A 20136-nucleotide genomic window follows, 5' to 3' on the forward strand; every position below is an offset into this window, starting at 1 on the left:
CTATACTGCACTAAGGGGTATCCTAATAACTGAAACTTAAATTCATAAGAATTTTTTTAAAGAAATAGATAAATGGGGAAGAGATAGGGTAGTTAACTATTAATTAACTAACGAGTTCTCTAAAGTTAAAGCTAGACTAAAGATAAAGATAAAGAGGTGCTGCCAATTGCTCCGTTCAAGCTGAGGGTGGTAGAGAAGGACCTGAGGGAGGACTGGTCTCACAGCACTATGTAGCTCCCTGAGGTAGCGCGGGACGGGGACAGCGCATGGGCAAACCAATGAGGCACTGCTACTAAAAATGTCCGATTACAAGAGCAGGGGCGCAGATTCACCTAAAGTGGAGCACCCACAGGGAGCCTCCTCGTAGAAGAACCTGCTATTTTGCGCTCTACTTGACCATCCCAGGTTTCGTGTTTGCAGCAGGGTGCAGCGTATGTGGGAGAGCAACTTGCTAACGGTCAATCAAATGAGCATGGAAAAGTCAGAAATGTAACGTTAAATCGTAATAATATCTTTAGTTCTTTTATGGCACTTTTCCTCTGTCAACCACAGAGCAATTTATGAAGGAGGACAAGCTTCATCACAGAAGAAGAAACTGAGTCACAAAGAGATGAAGTGACTTGCCCTAAAATCAGCAAAAGAAGTAGGAACTTAGGTCTCCAGACTCCCAGAGCAGTGTGCTATCCACACGACCACCCTGCCTCCCAAACACTTATTGATTTGTTTTTACATCAAGCATATAATTGTGCCAAAAAGCACCAGGGAGATGGTATAAAAATCCATGGTGTTGGAGAGGTTTATACTCAGTTAAGATTGAGCGAGAGTGTAACACCAGAAGGAACCACCAGATAGTTTAGTCTGACCTCCTGTATGTCACAGGCCACCACCACCACCCAGTACCTGCACATTAAACCCGACAACCTAAATTAGACCAAAGTATCACAGCCCACAGGAGACTAGACTATTATGTACCACAGGCAGGGAATAGGAGGGACCAAGGTGCACCAGTGCCCAAGGCCACTGCAATAGCAGGGAAATAATTAAGTGAGCTATACCCAGTTAATCCTGGCAAGTGACCCACACCCACATGCTGCAGAGGAAGGCACAAAAACAAATCAACCAACCAACCAACCAACCCCAGGATCACTGCCAATCTGACCTGGGAGAAAATTCCTTCCTGACCCCACATATGGTGATCAGTTAGACCCCGAACATGTGAGCAAGAACCAGCCAGCCAAACACCTGAGAGTGAGAATGTTCAGTACCATCTCAGAGCTCCAGCCTACCTCACCCAGTGTCTCAACTCCAGCTGTGGCCATCTCCCATGCTTCAGAGGAAGGAGATTAAAAAGAAAATAAGAAAGAATACATGTGGGGGGAGGGGGAAATCCCCTGATCCCTGCAGGTGACCAGCTGAAATCCTGAAGCATGAGCTTTTAGGAACATAAGACAAACCTTAAAAGAATCCCAGGCTTGTTGAGCCCTCCCCCTACCACCACAAGCAATCCCATCATACAGTCGCACCCATGAATTTGTCCAGCTCTCTCAAAATTAATTGTTTGCCCCCCACAGCTCCTATTGGGAGGCTGTTCCAGAACCTCACTCCTCTGCTGGTTAGAAACCTTCCAATTTCCAGCCTGAATTTGTTCATTGCCAGTTTGGCGCACTTGGTTTTGTGCCAATATTGTCTTTTAGCTTAACTAGCTCTTCACCCCCGCGAAACAAGCCAAGCTTTTCCAGTCTCCGTTCATAAAATAGGCCCGCCATTCCTCTGGTCATCCTAGTAGTTCTTCTCTGAACCTTTTCCAGTGTGAATTCATCTTTTTTGAACATGGGTGACCAGAATGCCACACAACATTCCAAATGAGGTCTTACCAGTGTTGTGCACAATGGCATTAATACTTCCCTCTCTCTCTTCTTGCCTGATACATTCTAGGATTGCATTTGCCTTTTTCACAGCCACGCTACATTAGCGGCTCATAGTCATCTTGTGATCAGTCCACACACCCTCTGTGTCTCCTCCTCTGTGACTTTCAACGGATAAACCCCCACCTTGTAGCAGAAATTTTTATTATTAGACCCTAAGTGCATGACTTTGGGCTATTGAATTTCACCCAGTTTCTGTCACTTCAACCTTCAAGGCCATCCAGATCTTCCTGTAGAACATTCCTCTCTTCCTCTGTATTGATGATACTTTCCACCATGGTATCATCAGCAATATTCCTACTTTTTGTGCCAAGGTTGTTAATAAAAATATTGAACAACACTGGTCTCAAGAATGATCCTTCAACTTCACTAATAACCTCCCTCGAGTCCTACAATTCACCTTTCACCACAACCTATTGCCATCTTCCCTTTAGCCAGCTCCTTCTCCACCTTACAGTTCTTGTACTGACCCTCATCTTCCCTAATTTAACTAATAATTTCCCATGTGCTACTGTGTCAGATGCTTAACTGAAGTCCAAATATATGAGATCTACTACACTCCCTTATCTAAAAACAAACAAACAAAAACCGCAACACTTGTGAGCTTTAGTTATCACTTGATTAGACATCTGTAAATGCAGTGGAATAACTAATGACTTAATTGCTTAATTACCAGCTGAAAACTCAATTTTAAACTTCCTATTACATCTGCCATTTTATAATTATCCACTTTGTACTTGCCAAAGGCTACTAAACAAACCATACGCAATAGCAACAAAATAGACTGCACTTATGTAGTTGCTTTCATCAGAGGATCTCAGAATGCTTTACAAATGGCAAGTAAGTATATTTTATATAGGGGATGGAGACAAGAGGTGTTAATCTTCTAATGGTCACAAGCCCAAGGCATTGATCCTACAATTGACTACATGTGGACAAACTTCAGAGGGGCTCTGCACAGGCCAAGATGTGCATCTGCATATAGTCAGCTGCAAGATCATGACCCATCTGAGCATTTACAAATGCTGTCAAAGTAAAGATAATAAAATGTCACAGTCTCAGTTTAAGACACTTTGTCCAGTGCCATGCTTCAGCAACAAAGACACATTAGCTTATTCTGCATTGCCTGAGAGATGCTAATTAGAGAAGGTTGACTTTTATCTAACAAAACTTTTTGTTGTTGTTGAAAAATGGACTTCTCTAAGTGGAAATAATTTGCAAAAAAAAAGAAAAGTGATATTACTGGACAGGAGAAGCGCGATGTTACGAACACCGGTCTGATGAATGAAAAAACAGTAAAAATAAAAACCACATAGCGAAAGTGATGTCAGTGAACAACAAATTGACATCCCTTCATATTCCGATGCCCTCCATGCATTGGAAATTGCTTTGCACTGGTCTGAAGGACAAGGAGAAAGTGATGCAGTGCACCATACAGTAACTTAAGCACCGCATCTACTATAATTTTGAGATGTTCGTAACACTGAGAAATTAATAAAATTGAACTCCTCGATCAGTTCATAAAACGGGGGCTCTACTGTATGGAAGTCTGTCAAGTTTTTGTGATTTTGGGTGTTATTTCTCCAATAGAAATTTTTAATCAAAATTGTTCATTAATCAGAAAGCTGGTTTTCAGTAAAGGAAAAATGTGAACATTTGGAAAAAGTTCTCAAAACTGCTAGTCAGCTAGCAGCTCCCATTGTGACTTCTACGGCCAGATTTTCAAAAGAGCTTGGTATGTTGGATGGGAAAATATGGCCACAAATGTTGCAGTGAGAGCTTTGAGGCACTGAACACTTGCAGCAACTTCTGCTAAGTTTTGACATTTTCCATTTAACAAAAAACAGAGTTTTGCTAAGTAAAAATGTTGATAAACATTTCTATTAAAACATTCAAAAAAGTCATGAGAAATCAAAAATTTATAATGCCAACAACAAATGGAGGGGGAGGGAGAACTTTGTTTTTTAAAAAAGGCATTTTCCAAAAGAACTTAGCTACTTTGTTTCAGTGTCTCAATGGGAGCTGAGAGACCTTGGCAGGAACTGGATTTTCACAGGAAATGCTGCAATTTTGACTATTTTTCCCATCCAGGAATGGAACAAAACCAAAAGTTTCATTATTTTCCACATGATCAAATTCTGAAAACATTTAGTTCTTTATTTTGACTTTTTAACAAAACTTGACTTTTTATATAAAAACAACAAATTTTGTTTCAAAACAATAAATCAAAAAGGTCCATTTTGAAAACACTGAAATTGGATGCTTTTCACATTATTGGAGTGTTTCATTTCAGTTTTTTAAAACAAAATGTTGTCTAAATGGACACAGTTTTGATAGTTTCGATTTCCCCCAAACCAGCATTTTTTGTTAAAAACCATTTAAACTAAAAACTTCGGAGCAGCTCTAAAGGTGCGCTCCCTAGAAACTCTGGCCCAATGTGTCTACAGTGTGTTGATACCCCAGTTACAACTAAGTGGGAAATATAATGTGTACACTGTTTGCATAAATAACATGAGGAAACCTGAACAGGACATGGACAGCCACCTGAGTTAGAGAAAGTCATTTCAGGGAGATTAACTGATACTTTATTGAGTACAAAAAGATATCGATGGGTGTCCAGAGACGACTGGAGAGAATTTCTGATATTCTTTGCCCCTCAGGGAACGGCCACACTGCAATCAAGGAAGTAAGGGGGGTGACTGACGGTCAAGTGAGCTTAAAACTGGCTAGTTCAGGTACAGGTAGCAGAGAAGCCATGGCAGCATGAAGTTTAGCATAGGTTGTACAAGCCTGCTTGGAACCTTGGGTAGTTACTCTGGCAGCTAACCCATGCTGAAACATCCTGCTGCAACTTCACTGCTGTTGGTACCCGAACTAGCTAGATCAAACCTAGCTCAGGTATGTCTACCCGAGCTGTGATCACACCCTATGACTGGAATGTAGACATACCCTCCAATCTTAAGAGCAATATACTGAGCTTCATCACCTACACTGTGGTGTGGCTTAAGCAGCACACGGCGCCCACACGTGACCAGTCACATAGTTCTAAGTGCTTATTCCAGCTCCCGGGGGATAGGTTCATTACAGACATAACTGCCACCAGCGTGAAGATGCAAGAACTTAGCATTTAACTGATGGACACAAACGAGGGGCTAGATTCATCATGGCTGGCACAGGCAGGTGCCAGCTGCATCTCTTGGAACCATCCAGGCAACCGGTGCATAAAGCGGAATTTTCTCCCAGCACAGGGCAGGTGGAATTTCCATGGAGGGCCGCACGGAAGCCCCACCCCAGGAGGTGTAGCCGGGATGTGATGAAACTGCACATCACTGTTACCCTGGCTATGCCCCCTTCCCGTCCAGTGCCACCTAGCCCCATGTGTATGTGGAAGAGGGGAGGAGAGATTGTTCTATTTTTGTCAGGCACGACTCAACCCTGTTTGCACCAGCTGCTGCATAAACCAAGGCTAACAGCAGCTAAAGGTCTGCAGGTAGGAAGCACTGTAAGGCAGCAACAAACTAGCCTATTAACACTACACTGGGCTCTTCATTAACCAATCAGGTGCCAGCTCACAGCACGTTACCTAATGCAACTGCCTTCAGAGCTCTCTTCTGAAACCCTCAGATCATTTCCCCAGGTTTTGTTCACGTGTTGTTTTGTTTTAGTTAATTACACATGGAAGACAGCAGGTGCCTATAAGATCATTTCACAATTGCCAATAGCCATCCTCTTAGTCCCACGCACAGTCTTACCAGAAGAACGAGGATCACTGGGCCTTGATATATGTAATCTATGTACTTCCCGGGTTCCTTTCCAAACCAGCATCTGTAAGAGAAAAACTACGGTTTACAAATGTTAATGCATATCCCATATTCAGATTATGTACACCTTAGGGAGTTATTCACTTATACCCCTGAAATGCTTTTGTATTTAATTACATAGCCAACATGCAATTGAGCCACTTTTCTCCCCTCAAAGCTTTCACTGGACACAGATCCAAGCCCCAGTTTTTGCTGAGTGTAGCCAAGTCATGTTCCCGCTCAGTTTCTAGCTGCCAACCCTATAAACATTTGCCTGGAAACATGAGAATGTTTCGAGATCAGCTATACAGGAGGATGAGCATCCTTAATGCAGGTGCAGAACTTATGCTGCAAATTGTAACCCGCTATGTCAGAAAGAGGGCTCTTCCTTTGAATGAAACCTCCCGCCCCCTGAACTTTCTAATGCAGTGCTCACAAATGATTCAAGGAAAGTCTGTTTATGCAAAGGCCTCTAAATCCACAGGGAGACTTTTCCAGACCCTGTTTGTGTGTAAACGGGGAATCCATCCCATGGGCCTTGAACAGGGAAGGTTTCCAACCACAGAGCGCAACAAAGAGATACTCATTTAAAGCTAGCTGGTCTGACAAGCATTCTCATCCAATATAATCCCAGGGAAATTCACTGAACTTCAGTTAAAAGGCAATGGGAGTTAACAGAAGTTCAATAAACCAGAGTCACGTACTGCAGAGTTGTTGCAGAGGTTTTATTTTGTCATCATTTCTGTTATATGATTATGTGACAGGATTGCCTTAGATAGCAAGGGACTGGTCTCAATGACCCAGGAGCTCACTTCCAATCCGATGTTAACGACGAACAACTCCTTTCTTTCTCTGATACATGGCAAACTAAACCTGTGCTTTCATACTGCATTGTTCTGGCTTTTGTGTATACCTTTTAGTGGATGGAATCCAAGTAGCCCAGTTCCTGTTTCCAGTGACTAACGTACAAGAGGATATGACATCTTGAACCCTGACCTCAATATGCTACAAGCCCTTTAAGGTCTCCTACATGGGTAACGGGAGTTTGTAACCCAGGTCAAGTGATGTGTTCTTTTTGGAGTTCAGAGTTATGACTTCTATTCCCTTTTGCTATAGTGATTTCATAGATGGCCACATTGCCAATTGGTGTATGGCCATGGTGCATTGCAACATCTGATTATATGTAAAGCACAGACAATGTGCTTGGTGCTACCCAAGCCATAAAAATAAAGACATTCCCAGCCCACAAGGAGTTTACAATCTAGATGACAGAGACAGATCCAGGTTGGGGCCCCGATCATATAGTACAAAACAGTCATATAGTAAATAACAATCTCTACAATGCATCTTGGCGGGGAGTTAGACTAGATGGCCCTTGTGGTCCCTTCTAACCCTGTGGTTCTATGATTCTACCCTGAGGAGCTCATAGTCTAGGAGACAAGAAAGAAATAACAGGCAAATGAGACAAATGACTAGGTTTGAAGGAAAGCATGGTTCAAGCAGAATTACTTTTAAGAACTGCAGTGGCAAAAAAAATCTTCTCTAACATGGGGGAGGCCTGATAATGACTCCTAGGCTAAGAGAATATATTTGTCGATGGCACAGCATTCGTGGCACCCATCGAGAAGAACATTTTCTTATTAGAGAAACATTACAAAATGTAACAGGTGAGATAGTTCTCAAACGCCAGAATTCATGCTGTCCTACAATTACTTGCCTTTTCTCAGCTTGATATCCATAATAAAATCAGATTGAATGAGATCATTTTGAATCATTTGCACTAAGTTGTCTGATAAGTTATTAAAATGTTATTCCTGGTTGCACACAATATAGCTTTGTGCAACCTGATAACTACTTGCAAAAACATTTCCAAAATTTGACACTGAGAGAAGCAATTGGAAAAAGCTGTTTTTTGCTGCCCAAATTATTATCCAACTGGAAGTGAGACCTCCCACTCCCCTCAAAAATGACATGGAAGAGAAAAAGAATGACTTGCTGGAGCAGTGTGGGGACAGAGAAGGGTATTGTGGGATATATCAAGGAAAGGAAACATAAGAGTTTCAGTGAAGCTGCCAGGACGTGGAGGAGTTTGGGGAACCTACCAAGGAAAAAGAACTGAACTGTCTGAGACCTTCCAGAAAGGACCTTTTGGAAAGCAGACTGTGCTAATTAAGGAATCCCAGTGGGATTAATAATGAGTTTGACTGAGGCATATGAAGGAACTCAAAGACCAAGGAGCAGCCTGTGGAGAGCCAGCAGCTAATGCCCTGAGATTTTGGGGGAAGAAGTTATTGTCGATGCAACTGGTCCAGTTCTTTGGAACCAATACATCTATTCTAGTGTAGAATTCATATTTCATAGAATAAAAGCATTATCTACACCGAGGTAGTATCTAGGAGCCCCAGTCACGGACCAGGACCCCTCTGTGATAGGTGCTGTGAAAATACAGAACAAAAAGACAATCCCTGCCCCAAAGAATTTATAATTAAGTAGATATCAGGTGGCATATAGCAATGCAACTGATATAATTCAGTGACCTAGACTTTCTTCCTTTATCTACATTAATTTTCACCTTTAAATCCAAACTAAGGCCCCAATCCTGAAATGAAAGCCACATAGCTTTTTTTTTACAACAAACAAACAACCCACCCTGGAACCTCCATCTCCTAATCCCAGGAAAGTTATTATTTTGTTGATTTGGGTTTTTCGATAGGGTGTGTATGGCAATTATATCTGTAGTGGAGAGCCATGAAAAAACTGCTAAAACGACATATGCATTCCACCCATTCCCTGCCTCCTTCCAGCCTCCTCCAAGAACAAACAAAAGCTTTTTCAATGTCGGGGAGGACAAGCCATTGAAGTAGATCTCGTTAGGATGAAAGAAATTGGAACACCTGCACACTGAATAATACTAATTAATATTCCCCCATGCTTCCCTGATAGGACTTTACATAACTCAAATATCACTGTCCTTTCATCATTGTTAATGAGACTTTTATTACTGCTCTTATCCTTACAGATTGTCTATCTCTGAAATTGCTATAGAAGTAGCTCTTCATCACTTGTTGATTGTTTTTACATGGTGCATAAAGTACTTCTCTTCTGGAGGGTAGCCAGATTCTACCACAGAGCTAACCACTGGACAAGATGTTCTCAATAATCCTAAATTAGACTTTTCCCTATATTGATCAAAGGCTCTAATGCAGGTGAAATCAGGAGCTTTTCATTGGGTTTCGTAGAATCATTCATTATTTAAGCATATCTGTTCTTCCCTGTGGCTGCAATCTTCTTGATTTTATCATCTTTAGAGCTATACAGCTTGAACTACAAAAGTACTTCCAGTCTGCCTTGGTTGTATTTCAAATTGCTTACCCAAACTAACAGCTATATGGTCACATTTTGTCCTTGACTTTGAACAGTCCATAGGAACTTTTGGAGATTTCCCCCCCCCCCATCTGAATATTTTTGGAGGCTGCTGTTTGTTCTGTAGTTCACAACTGAATTTGGTTTGTTAGGTTAGATCACATGGGAGAAGTCACATGTTATTTCTCCATGTCTGAATAGGCTGAGCACATCCCATGTGATCATAAGTGTCAGCCTGGCTTGGCAGAGCTGATTCCACTTAGTTTCTCAGAAACAAGAATCAAGTTTTACTCTTAGCCTTACATTGGCACAGATTTATGTAGTTCACATTTCAGCCATTATTTCTGTATCTTTTCGGCACATGGAAAGACTTCTGGAGCCGTCACGAACAGAATTTAGTCTGGACATTTGGGCTGACTCATCCAGAAGGAGTTAGAGTTAAGTCGATTTTTGATTAAAAAACGTTTTGATCTGTGCTTTAATTTTTCTATTTAGTAGGCGTTATTAGATATACCACCTGATTAAACAAACGTAATGTCCTAGAAAATGTGCGCATATTTATAGCAATCAGCAAAGCACTGGCAAACAATTAATCTCTTGCTTTTGTTTTAGTTCATTAAGGTATGCTAAGTCTTATCCTGCGTATAACATTAATATAAATGTGAAGAATAGAACAGCTTTATTCCCTTATCAGATATTCATTTCTATGAGCTTTATTGTATCTGTATGATTGTATGGGTAAGATCTTCTGGAGAACGGCACCCGTGGTACACCTGATATCTCAGTCTCTGATAGAGTGCAGAAGTTCACGTATCCTCAGCCTCTCTGATGAGTGCCTGACATTACAAAATATTTCACGCTCCAGCTCATAAGCATTTCCGGATACTAGTAGGGTGGGCAGATGACTGGATGCTTTGCCGTCTTGCCCAATATGAAATCATTTGGCACTGATCTCAAAAGTCTGTTCATGGGGCATAGCAGGCTGTGCAAGGTTATTGTACGCCAGTGCAAATGTGAATGGAAGCTAGCTATATCGGGGTGCAAGAAAGGCTAAGCACTACGTATCATCCTCCATGCCTAGTGATACTAATGAAACCCCCTTGTGTGGCCACTGCTTTATCTGCTAGCATACGGGGCAAAAAGGAATGGAGCATGGGCAGGGAATGGGTGCGTCTGTGAGGACAAGGAGCTTAAGCATGATCCCTATTTGTTAATGCAGCCGAATTATTCCTGCTACTTGGCGGCTCTGTACAATTGCTCTCAATGTAAAATCAGATTCCCTTGTGCTTCATGCTCTGCCCGTCACATTTTACCTTGTCCTTATATGTAGAACACCTGCGCTGCGCGGGATCAAAGCCAGTATGTGGACCCTTTGTTTAATATGATGAAGCTCCAATACTACGAAGACTGTTCTTGGAAGCTTTACAACCCAGTTCTGTGATCTCAAGAGGCCAAATCCTTCACTCAGTCATTTTTAACCCAGTCCCACTGAAGGAGTTTTGCCTGAATAAAAGCTATTCAGGAAGGATTTGGGGATTTGGTCCAGGAGTTTTAGATAAGCCTTTGAACTTTGGGGTGTTCACTCAAGCTGAGCTTGGAACTTTCTGAAGTTGTCAGTTCTGAAGATCAATGGGAATGAGAGAGCCATGCCTGTTAGTTTTCATCTCCATAGTCTATGTAACTTTTAGCACAATTTCTTCCGGCATTGGATATGTCTATGCTGTCTGGTATCTTGTTTATGTAGACCCACATAAATAAAATCGTTAACATTACTTACTGTTCATTTTCATAATAGAGCTTGCCAATGGCCCAGGCAACAATGATTGGGCAAGGAATACCTAAGGAAAAAAAAAAAAAAAAAAGATCAAAAGTCACAATCCACACACACAGAACACTGTCAGTCAGTGTGTGTGTGTTGGGGGCGGGGAGTATAAGAAATGACATTGACACTTGCCTTTGGCTATGGGCTATAGACCTCATACATCTGCTAATTAGTTTTATGTAAAAGAAATAGAAGTCCTAACAAGACGAGATCTTTTCACAGCTTTAGTGCCATTGTTCTATAAGAGGCAGATTATTAAAACAATTACAGAAAAATTAAAAAGCTACTTAAGAAATAGCAGGAGATTCTGGATGAATCACAAACCATTTTCTTCATTCCGCGCAATACCTTAAAGGCAGGTTGAGCTTTCTGTGGGGTTTATTATCTGAGTTGTATTACCAGGCTGCAGTCTCCTTATGGTTCTGCTGCACCATATGGATTGGGTGGGAAGTTCTGAAATTAACCATCCCAAGGTAGAGGGCAAAGTGGAGGAATTCTCTCGAGGTTTAACTCTTGACCAGTTCAGATGTTATTCTGGCAGTTTCTGAAGAATGCAATTTCTCCCAGCTCCACTGGTGTGTTCCATGACCTCCAACACACCATGTGTCCTGTTGGTGGCTTTTTTAAAATAAATGATTCTGAAATCCCATTAAGCCCACGTGTTTGATTTGCATGTCTTTCTCCCACTAACCTGGAATGCATTAAGGCAGATGCACCATTGCTCACTGGGAATTTAATCTCCTTGCATGTGGCTGGTACATCTGTAAGCTTCCTGTCCCTGCCGTGCTGTTGCCTCTGCTTTCACTCCTACTCAGTGGGCCAGATCCTTGTCCTCACAATGTTTATTTTGTGCCAGTCCCTTGGCATAAGCTGCTGAGTAGCTGGCTGGTGGAGAATTCCCATCACATAGAGGGAATTCCAAGGGGGTGTAGAGTCAGTGTAGTCAGCTCTGTGCCACTCCCCTCCCAAAGCAGGTTCCCAGGGAAAAGGGAACGTAGCTGAAGCATCCTGTGCTCCAGTGACCCCTTGGTTCCAGGAAAGATTCTTGGAGGAGCTGGCACAGTTTACAGCAGCTCTGCGGCTCCTCTGACCTATGCGGGACAGGGAGGGGACAAAAAGAGCTGCAATATCAGAGGAGCAAGCAGCTGATTTGTGACCCTTCTTATCCTCAGCTGAACCCAGCACTTAGTGGGAGCAACTCAGAACCCAGCCCAGTAACACGGCTGGACCACAGTAATGTCATGCTGGGACTAGCTCTCCTCTCACTCCCACTCACCTCATGTGTCCAGGCTCCCTGAGATTCCAGAGTGTGAACTCTGGAGTCACACCCGTGTAAGGGAGAGTAGAATCAGAAGCATTTTCCAACCCGATTTGTACATTGCTTTCAAATGGGTCTCTCTCAGTGTTGGCAAACATCTCTGGTAAATCAGGCAAAAAGGCATCTCCAGGGCCACCCAGTGTGCTGGCTACCAGGTCAGCTTTGCACTGCACTCCAGGTCAGCCTTTCCAAGGCAAAGCATGTTCTTAATTCCCATTGAAGTGAATGGGATTCAGGTACATGCTTATGTGCTTTGCTGAATTGAGGTCTATAGCTCCACATTGACCTTAAAATCCTGAGATTTCAGTAGACTGGGGCCAATGTAGAGTGACATTGTAGCGTAGACTCTGCAGTGGAGGCCAGCAGGGATGGGATTAAAGTACACACGTAAAGATCAAACTATGCTTTGGGCTGTGATTCTGGGGATCTGCCCTGCCCTCCTGCGAAGACAGATTCTCCTTGTTCAATGACTCAAGAAGACATCGTGTTTTCCATTGTCATGGGGATGGGATGGAAGCGTACATGCCCTTGTTGCTGGATAAGGACCCTTCTCTATTCCTGGCCAAAGATCAGAGATCAGAGAACCGTGGAGATCAGAGAACTGGACGTGAGATTTGCCAGAGGCGAAGCAGAGAGCAGGGCAGAGTGACTGGCACAGGAAAGGATCTAAAAGGGTGAGAGGAAGGGTGTGCTCAATATGTGGCACTTGCGCAGTTACAGGCAGAGACCAAGACGTCTCAGGACTACAGTCATGGGCCAGGCAAGCTACTTGGACCTGTGATCTGGTCACAAAGCGGTCAGGGCACTGCTTGATCAGCAGTATGGGTGGGGTAGGAGAATTGGCAGTGGCCAGGCCACCTCATGCGCTGGCCAGCACAGCTGAGCTGGGGGTAGTAATTTAATTAGGACACCCATAGATTACTAATTCCTGGGAACAAGCCAGGAGCCACATTTCCTTCCCCGTGCATCTCCTGGGGTTGCACAGGCACATGCCGCCCTTTATTAAAGGCTGTGTTTTAGAAAGACAATCTAGCCCCTAGTGACCTCAAATGCAGCTGCAACGTTGTTCCTGCACAGAAAGAGGCCCAATTAACTCCATGCTGAAATGTTTTTCCTTGTGTCTGATTTGTTGTGTCTGTCTTAAGGCTGTAAGGGCCTGTGTCATAAATATAAAGGGAAGGGTAACCACCTTTCTGTATACAATGCTATAAAATCCCTCCTGGCCAGAGGCAAAATCCTTTCACCTGTAAAGGGTTAAGAAGCTAAGGTAACCTCGCTGGCACCTGACCAAAATGGCCAATGAGGGGACAAGATTCTTTCAAATCTGGAGGCAGGGGGAAAAGGCTTTTGTCTGTCTGTCTGTGTAATACCTTTGCCGGGAACAGATCAAGGATGCAAGCCTCCCAACTCCTGTAAAGTTAGTAAGTAATCTAGCTAGAAAATGCGTTAAATTTTCTTTTGTTTTTTTGGCTTGTAAAATTCGCTCTGCTGAAGGAAATGTGTATTCCTGTTTTTGTGTCTTTTTGTAACTTAAGGTTTTGCCTAAAGGGATTCTCTATGTTTTAAATCTAATTACCCTGTAAAGTATTTACCATCCTGATTTTACAGAGGTGATTCTTTTACCTTTTTCTTTAAATAAAATTCTTTTAAGAACCTGATTAATTTTTCATTGTTCTTAAGATCCTAGGGTTTGGGTCTGTGTTCACCTATACCAATTGGTGAGGATATTATTATCAAGCCTTCCCCAGGAAAGGGGGTGTAGGGCTTGGGGGGATATTTTGGGGGAAGACATCTCCCTGTTCTTTGTTTAAATCACTTGGTGGTGGCAGCGTATCAGGGTTTTAACTAAGCTGGTTCCCAAGGCAAGAAAGAAATCTGTGCCTTGGGGAACTTTTAATCTAAGCTGGTAAGAATAAGCTTAGGGGGTCTTTCATGCAGGTCCCCACATCTGTACCCTAAAGTTCAGAGTGGGGAAGAAACCTGAACAGCCCGTAAGGTCAGGGACAATGTCTCCTGTTTCCTCCAATGCTGAGCCCACTGTGATGTTAAACAAATACACACTGAAGAGACAATTTAGGGACGGTTGATCAACCTGAAGCAACACCACTGTGAACTGCTGAAACCTGAAACTGCTGAGTCATGCACATAGCACCTGATGCTCCTGCCTTAACCTTAGCCACGGTTGGGAATAAAATCACAATGATCCAAGTGAAAGACGCAGACCTCAGCCATAACCTTTCACTCATTGGCCCGTGTTGAGCTGTGTCATTAAAGTATATTTAAATATAAACATTTAACTCAACCTGCTCTGATATTTGCATTTGTTAAATGGGGTGAGATCTGAATGACAAAAATATCACTTCTCCCGGATTTTTGGATGTGTCAATCTTGGTTATATCACTTCTTTAACACTGACAGTCATATAGTACAGTAGTTTTAAAGCACACGGCACTTACACCATCCTATGAAGAGGAAGACCCATTTCCTCAGCTTATCTGTGGAGTAAGTCATCACTATCGCAGTGTGTAAATAGCAGCCTTCCACAAACATCCAGAAAAAATTGGTCACCACAAAATAATTGTAGATCGTTGTAATACACCGACACCAGGGCTGGAACAAAAATATACGAGTGCATTTTAAACCCTGGGTGATTTGTTGTTTTTAAATCACTCAGCATTGGACGAACTCTACTCCCATGAAGTCAAAATTCAAATTCCAAAAACAGAAGGGACCATTGTGATCACTGAGTCTGACCTCCTGTCTAACACAGCGCAGAGAACGGCCCCAAAATAATTCCTAGAGCAAATCTTTTAGAAAAACATCCAATCTTGATTTAAAAATTGTCTAAAAAAGAATCCATCGCAACTGTTTGTAAGTTGTTCCAATGGTTAATTACTCTCACCATTAAAAATGTACATCTTAGTTCCAACCTGAATTTGTCTCACTTTAACTTCCAGCCATTGGATTGTATGATACCTTTCTCTGCTAGATTGAAGAGATTATTAAATATTTGTTCCCCATGTTGGAGTTATAGACGGTAACCAACTCACCCTTTAACCCTCTTTGTTAAGTTAAATAGATTGAGTTGTTTGAGTTTATTACTATAAAAGTATGGTTTCTCATCTTTTAATCATTTGTGTGTCTCTTCTTTGAACCATCTCCAATATATCAACATCCTTCTTGATTTGTGGGCCCCAAAACTGCACACAGGATTCCAGCAGTGGTCCCACCAGTGCCAAATACAGAGGTAAAATAACTTCTCTACTCCCACTTGATACTCCCCTCTTTATGAATCCAAGAATTGCATTTTCTCTTTTGGCCACAGCATCACACTGGGAGCTCATGTTCAGCTGATTATCCTCTATGACCCCCAGAACTTTTTCATTGTCACTGCTTCCCAGGATAGAGTCCCTCATCCTGTAAGTATGGCCTACATTCTTTCTTCTGAGATGTGTATATTCACCCACATTAAACACATTGTTTGCTTGAGCCCAGCTTATCAAGTGATCCAGATCACTCTCTATCAGTGACCAGTCCTCTTTGTTTTTACCACTTCCCCCAATTTTTATGTCATCTGCAAACTTTATTTTATGTTTTCTTCCAGATCATTCATAAAAATTTTAAATGGCATAGAGCCAAGAACTGATCCCTGCGGAACCCCACTAGAAATACACCTGTTTGATGATGATTCCCTATTTATAATTATGTTTTGAAGCCTATCATTTAGCTAGTTTTTAATCCATTTAATGTGTGCCATGTTCATTTTATCTTTCTAGTTTTTTTAATCAAAATGTCAGAAGTATCCAGTGAAATGCTTTCCAGCAGTCTAAGTACATTACACCAACACTGTTACCTTTATCAACCAAACTTGTAGTCTCATCAAAGAGATGTTGACTGGCATCAATAATATTGCCCTCCTTTCATTCTATATTAATCAGGTCCCACATCAGCTGCTCCATGATCTTGCCTGGGATCCCCATCAGACTGGCAAGCCTATAATTCCCTGGGTCATCCTGTTTACTCTTTTTAAATATTGGCACATTATTTTTCTTCCAGGATTCCAGAACTTTTCCAGTATTCCAAGCCTTACTGTAACATGGGGAGAATGATACCAACCTCCTTTATAAAGCACTTTGATGAAAATCCCCATAAAAGAGCTACACATTATTATCATTCAAGGGCTCAATACTCCTACTGTTGTTCACGTTGAATGACTCCTAACTCTGCAATCATCCCAATGGTTAAAGTCCTTCTCAAAGTCAGTCACGAGAAGAGAATCAGGCCCCGAATGACCAAGCTGATAAATGTCACATCACTTACGGTCATGACAATGTCTGAATTTAATGCAGATTTTTGCATGAGCCAGGGTATGAGATAATTTGCTAAAGACACAGGAGTAAATACAAAACCAGTTTACTCATTAGAGGCATCAATGCTTCGATATAATGGGATAGACAGATGGACAGGGTATACTGGTCTCCATAATCTGTTTTCAATGCACTAGATTGTATTACATTCCCTTAGACCATAATGCACTATATGAAGTTACTGAACATGCAAAGGTAACCAACAGTGGAAAGATATGAATATTTATCTAATCAACACATATTTTTTATGCACTCAATCTTTTTAAAGTTATTTTAAGGGTGCAGAGAGCATATGGATACTACCCTCTGTAGTATTTTTATACATGTAAATAAATAATTCAGATTTTTACCTATACCCATGACAAGTGGATACCATAGCCACATCACATACCTCATTGCTTTCATGTATGTTATGATCAATCATCTGAAGCAGGAACCACATCACATTCCTCAGTATGAACGTGGTGATCAGGTTCCAGTGGATAATATTTCGCAGGCATCTGATGCTCCTAATGGGGGAAAGGGGCAAAGATGTGAGTTATTATACAATGCCCACCACAAATCTTCATTGTTTGTCTTTGGTAAGTTGTGGCATGTGTCGTAGCACATTTGCATTAATCCTGCTTCAGCTAGGGGGTGGACTTCTTGAGATCCCTTCCAGTGAAACATGTCCATGATTCTATATGAAAACTACCGAGGGAAGTACAAAATGCAAAGCCATTTGAATTGCTGGCCAATGGAAATAATTCAAACAAATTAAAGAATCAGTTGAACAAACACAAGCTACTTGCCTTTATTTTTGAGGCCCTCCACAGCCTATCCCAAGCTACCTATCACTTCTCACATGCTACTGAAACATTGATTCCTGCCTCTGATCAGCAACAATGCCAGCCTTCAATGCTCACTTGTTAAACCTTCAAACAAACATCTTTGTGCTTTCTCCCATGCTGCGTCTCAGGCTTGGGAGGAGCTCCCCAGAATCATCCACAAAGCCACCTCATTTCCGCCTTAAAATCCTCCTTAAAACTCCTTTCCCAAGATGCCTACAACAAAAAACCCAACAATGGTTAGTTAGACAGCTGGGGTGCTAAGACCACTCCCTATGATGCCCACCAGTGTCATCTCATTTTCCTTGTGCTCTTCTGTCTGCCAGCCTGTATCCACCTGTTGATTGTCTCTGGGCTGGTCTAAACTGGAACTTACATGGGCATAGCTATGTGTCTCCAGGATGTGAAAAAATCCGCACCCCTGAGAGACGCAGCTATTCTGACCTAACCCCCCGGTGTAGACAATACTAGGTCAATGGAAGAATTCTTCTATTGACCTAGCTACCACCTCTCAGTCTGGTAGATTACCTACACTGATGGGACAACCCCTCCCAGCGGCATACATAGTGTCTACACTAGAGTGCTACATTTGCACAGCTGTGCCAGTGTAGCCATTTAAGTGTAGACATACTCTTATACTTAGATTGCAAGCTCTTCTGGTCAGGGAATGTCTTTGTTCTGTTTGTACAGCGCCTAGCACAGAGGGGTCCCGGTCCACGACTGGGGCTGTCCGACGCACCCACAAAAACATAAAATAGTGAGACTTCTCCCCTCTCTATTTTCAAAACACATCCTGTTAAGAAAGGATGCGTACCGAATGACAGGTTGATGCAAGGATCTGTAGAGAGAGAAAGCATGAGTGGGCATGCCTGGAATTGTAGTGCGGTGGGGAAGACGGAGAAAGCAAGCACCCACATTAACACAAGAAACAAACAATGTGCGGAGACTTCCATTTTTTTCTGGTAAACTCTTCGCTGTTACCTCATCCTCCCCACCTGCCTGTCCACTTTGTCCACCTGCTGCCTCTCAGACCATAAAGTAGAGTCAGTGTAGTCAGCTCTGTGCCCCGGACCATAAAGTTCTGGGGCAAAGACTATCCTTGTGAGTAGCATACTGAATCCCTGATCCTTTCTCTTCCTGGGTGCTAGCCCAGTACAAATCATAACGAACTAACTAAACAATATCATCAAGAGTGCATGAGCGTGATTAAGGCCCTGATCATGCCTAACTTTAACCACGCTGAGTCACTCCAATGACATCAAAAGGGCCACTCACATGCTTTAAATTGAGCATGTGAACAAGAATTTAGCAACAGCTGGGCCTTAACAAGACTGAGAATGCATTTCGGGGGATGGGGTTTCGGTAGCATGTGTTGCACACTCACTTTCTGCTGGTGTATGTCGCAGTTAGGATCTTTATAGAACCTGCTGTGTATTTAGAGTGACAAACGTTTTTAAAAGCAGCACAGACTTTTAAAATATATTTATGCAAGACACAAGCTGGGGCGCTGAATATTTTTATTCCTTTATTGGCGGCATGACGTTTATGTCCCCAGAGGTTCAGAAGCACTGGCATTTTTAAAAATCCAAACACTGCTCCATGGAAAGTCACAGGAGCGGAAAGACAATGCAACATGCATAGCCAGGGGCAGAAACAGATGAGAAATAACAGTGACCAATTAGCACGAGGTAGCAAGCATCAGGGGAATAAATAGATTGTATAGAGATGGCAGGGCAGAAAAACAGAAAGTGAATGAAGTAAAGTCAACCACAATAATACAGAGGGAGTTCTGTTCCCAGATACATGCAACAGGTGCTCTCATTTACAGCAATTGCATCTGAATGTGGTTGTTATTTATAGTACAAAGAAAAGGAGGACTTGTGGCACCTTAGAGACTAACAAATTTATTTGAGCATAAGCTTTCGTGAGCTACAGCTCACTTCATCGGATGCATTAGCTCACGAAAGCTTATGCTCAAATACATTTGTTAGTCTCTAAGGTGCCGCAAGTCCTCCTTTTCTTTTTGCGAATACAGACTAACACGGCTGCTACTCTGAAACGTGTCCTTTATAGTACAGTAGCACTTAGAGGGCCCAACTGAGAGAAGGGCCCCAGTATGCTAGGTGCCATATAGAGACACAATGAGAGAAAACCCCTGCCCCGCTGCCAAAGGGAGTATTATCATCACCATTTTATAGATGGGGAACTAAAGCTCAGAGATTAAATGACCTGCCCCCAAAAGTCTGTGGCACAGCCACGAATTGAACCCAGATCTCCTGAGGCCTAGCCTCATCACCCAGGGTGCTCCTGCACAGACCTGTACATGGAGGACAGCATCTGCTGCCTGGCACAAGGGGTTAAAGACAACTAAATTAATTTTTAAAAAAGAAACAAGGAGATCCAAGGGGACAAATTGGGTTAAGCCAGCAACAGATGGTAGATCACAAAACCCTGTGCGTGAATGACATGAAAAAAAAATCAAAGCGCCATGGCAAGCTACGTCCCTTTCTGTGTCAATAGGAAGCACAGCAAGTTGGGTAGACAATTGGCCGTTGTGCAGGATTTAGGTCAGCTTGCAGATACGTAGGAAATCAGGATAGCGGCACAGAGGAAATACCTTCTCAGGATGAGAGTGGACATATCAGAGGGAGGACTAGGAAGAAACAGGAGATCAGGGGCTTGTAGCTGAAATGCCATCTCAGCCACAGCTGCAG

General features: G+C 42.4%; 1 protein-coding gene across 2 annotated transcripts in view; it reads right to left on the reverse strand.

The window, feature by feature from the left end:
• The window catches only part of CRHR2 (corticotropin releasing hormone receptor 2), a 252557-nt gene that overhangs the window by 60727 nt on the left and 171694 nt on the right, over nt 1–20136 (reverse strand). For both annotated transcript variants that reach the window (XM_037891188.2, XM_037891187.2), the window contains 4 exons: nt 16987–17104; nt 14685–14838; nt 10866–10926; nt 5678–5750 (listed from right to left, as the gene is read on the reverse strand). In XM_037891188.2, the coding sequence (XP_037747116.1) occupies nt 5678–5750; nt 10866–10926; nt 14685–14838; nt 16987–17104 (406 nt within the window). The remainder of the gene's footprint in view (nt 1–5677; nt 5751–10865; nt 10927–14684; nt 14839–16986; nt 17105–20136) is intronic.

This window comes from Chelonia mydas, chromosome 2, assembly GCF_015237465.2.
Source record: "Chelonia mydas isolate rCheMyd1 chromosome 2, rCheMyd1.pri.v2, whole genome shotgun sequence".
Lineage (NCBI taxonomy): Eukaryota > Metazoa > Chordata > Testudines > Cheloniidae > Chelonia > Chelonia mydas.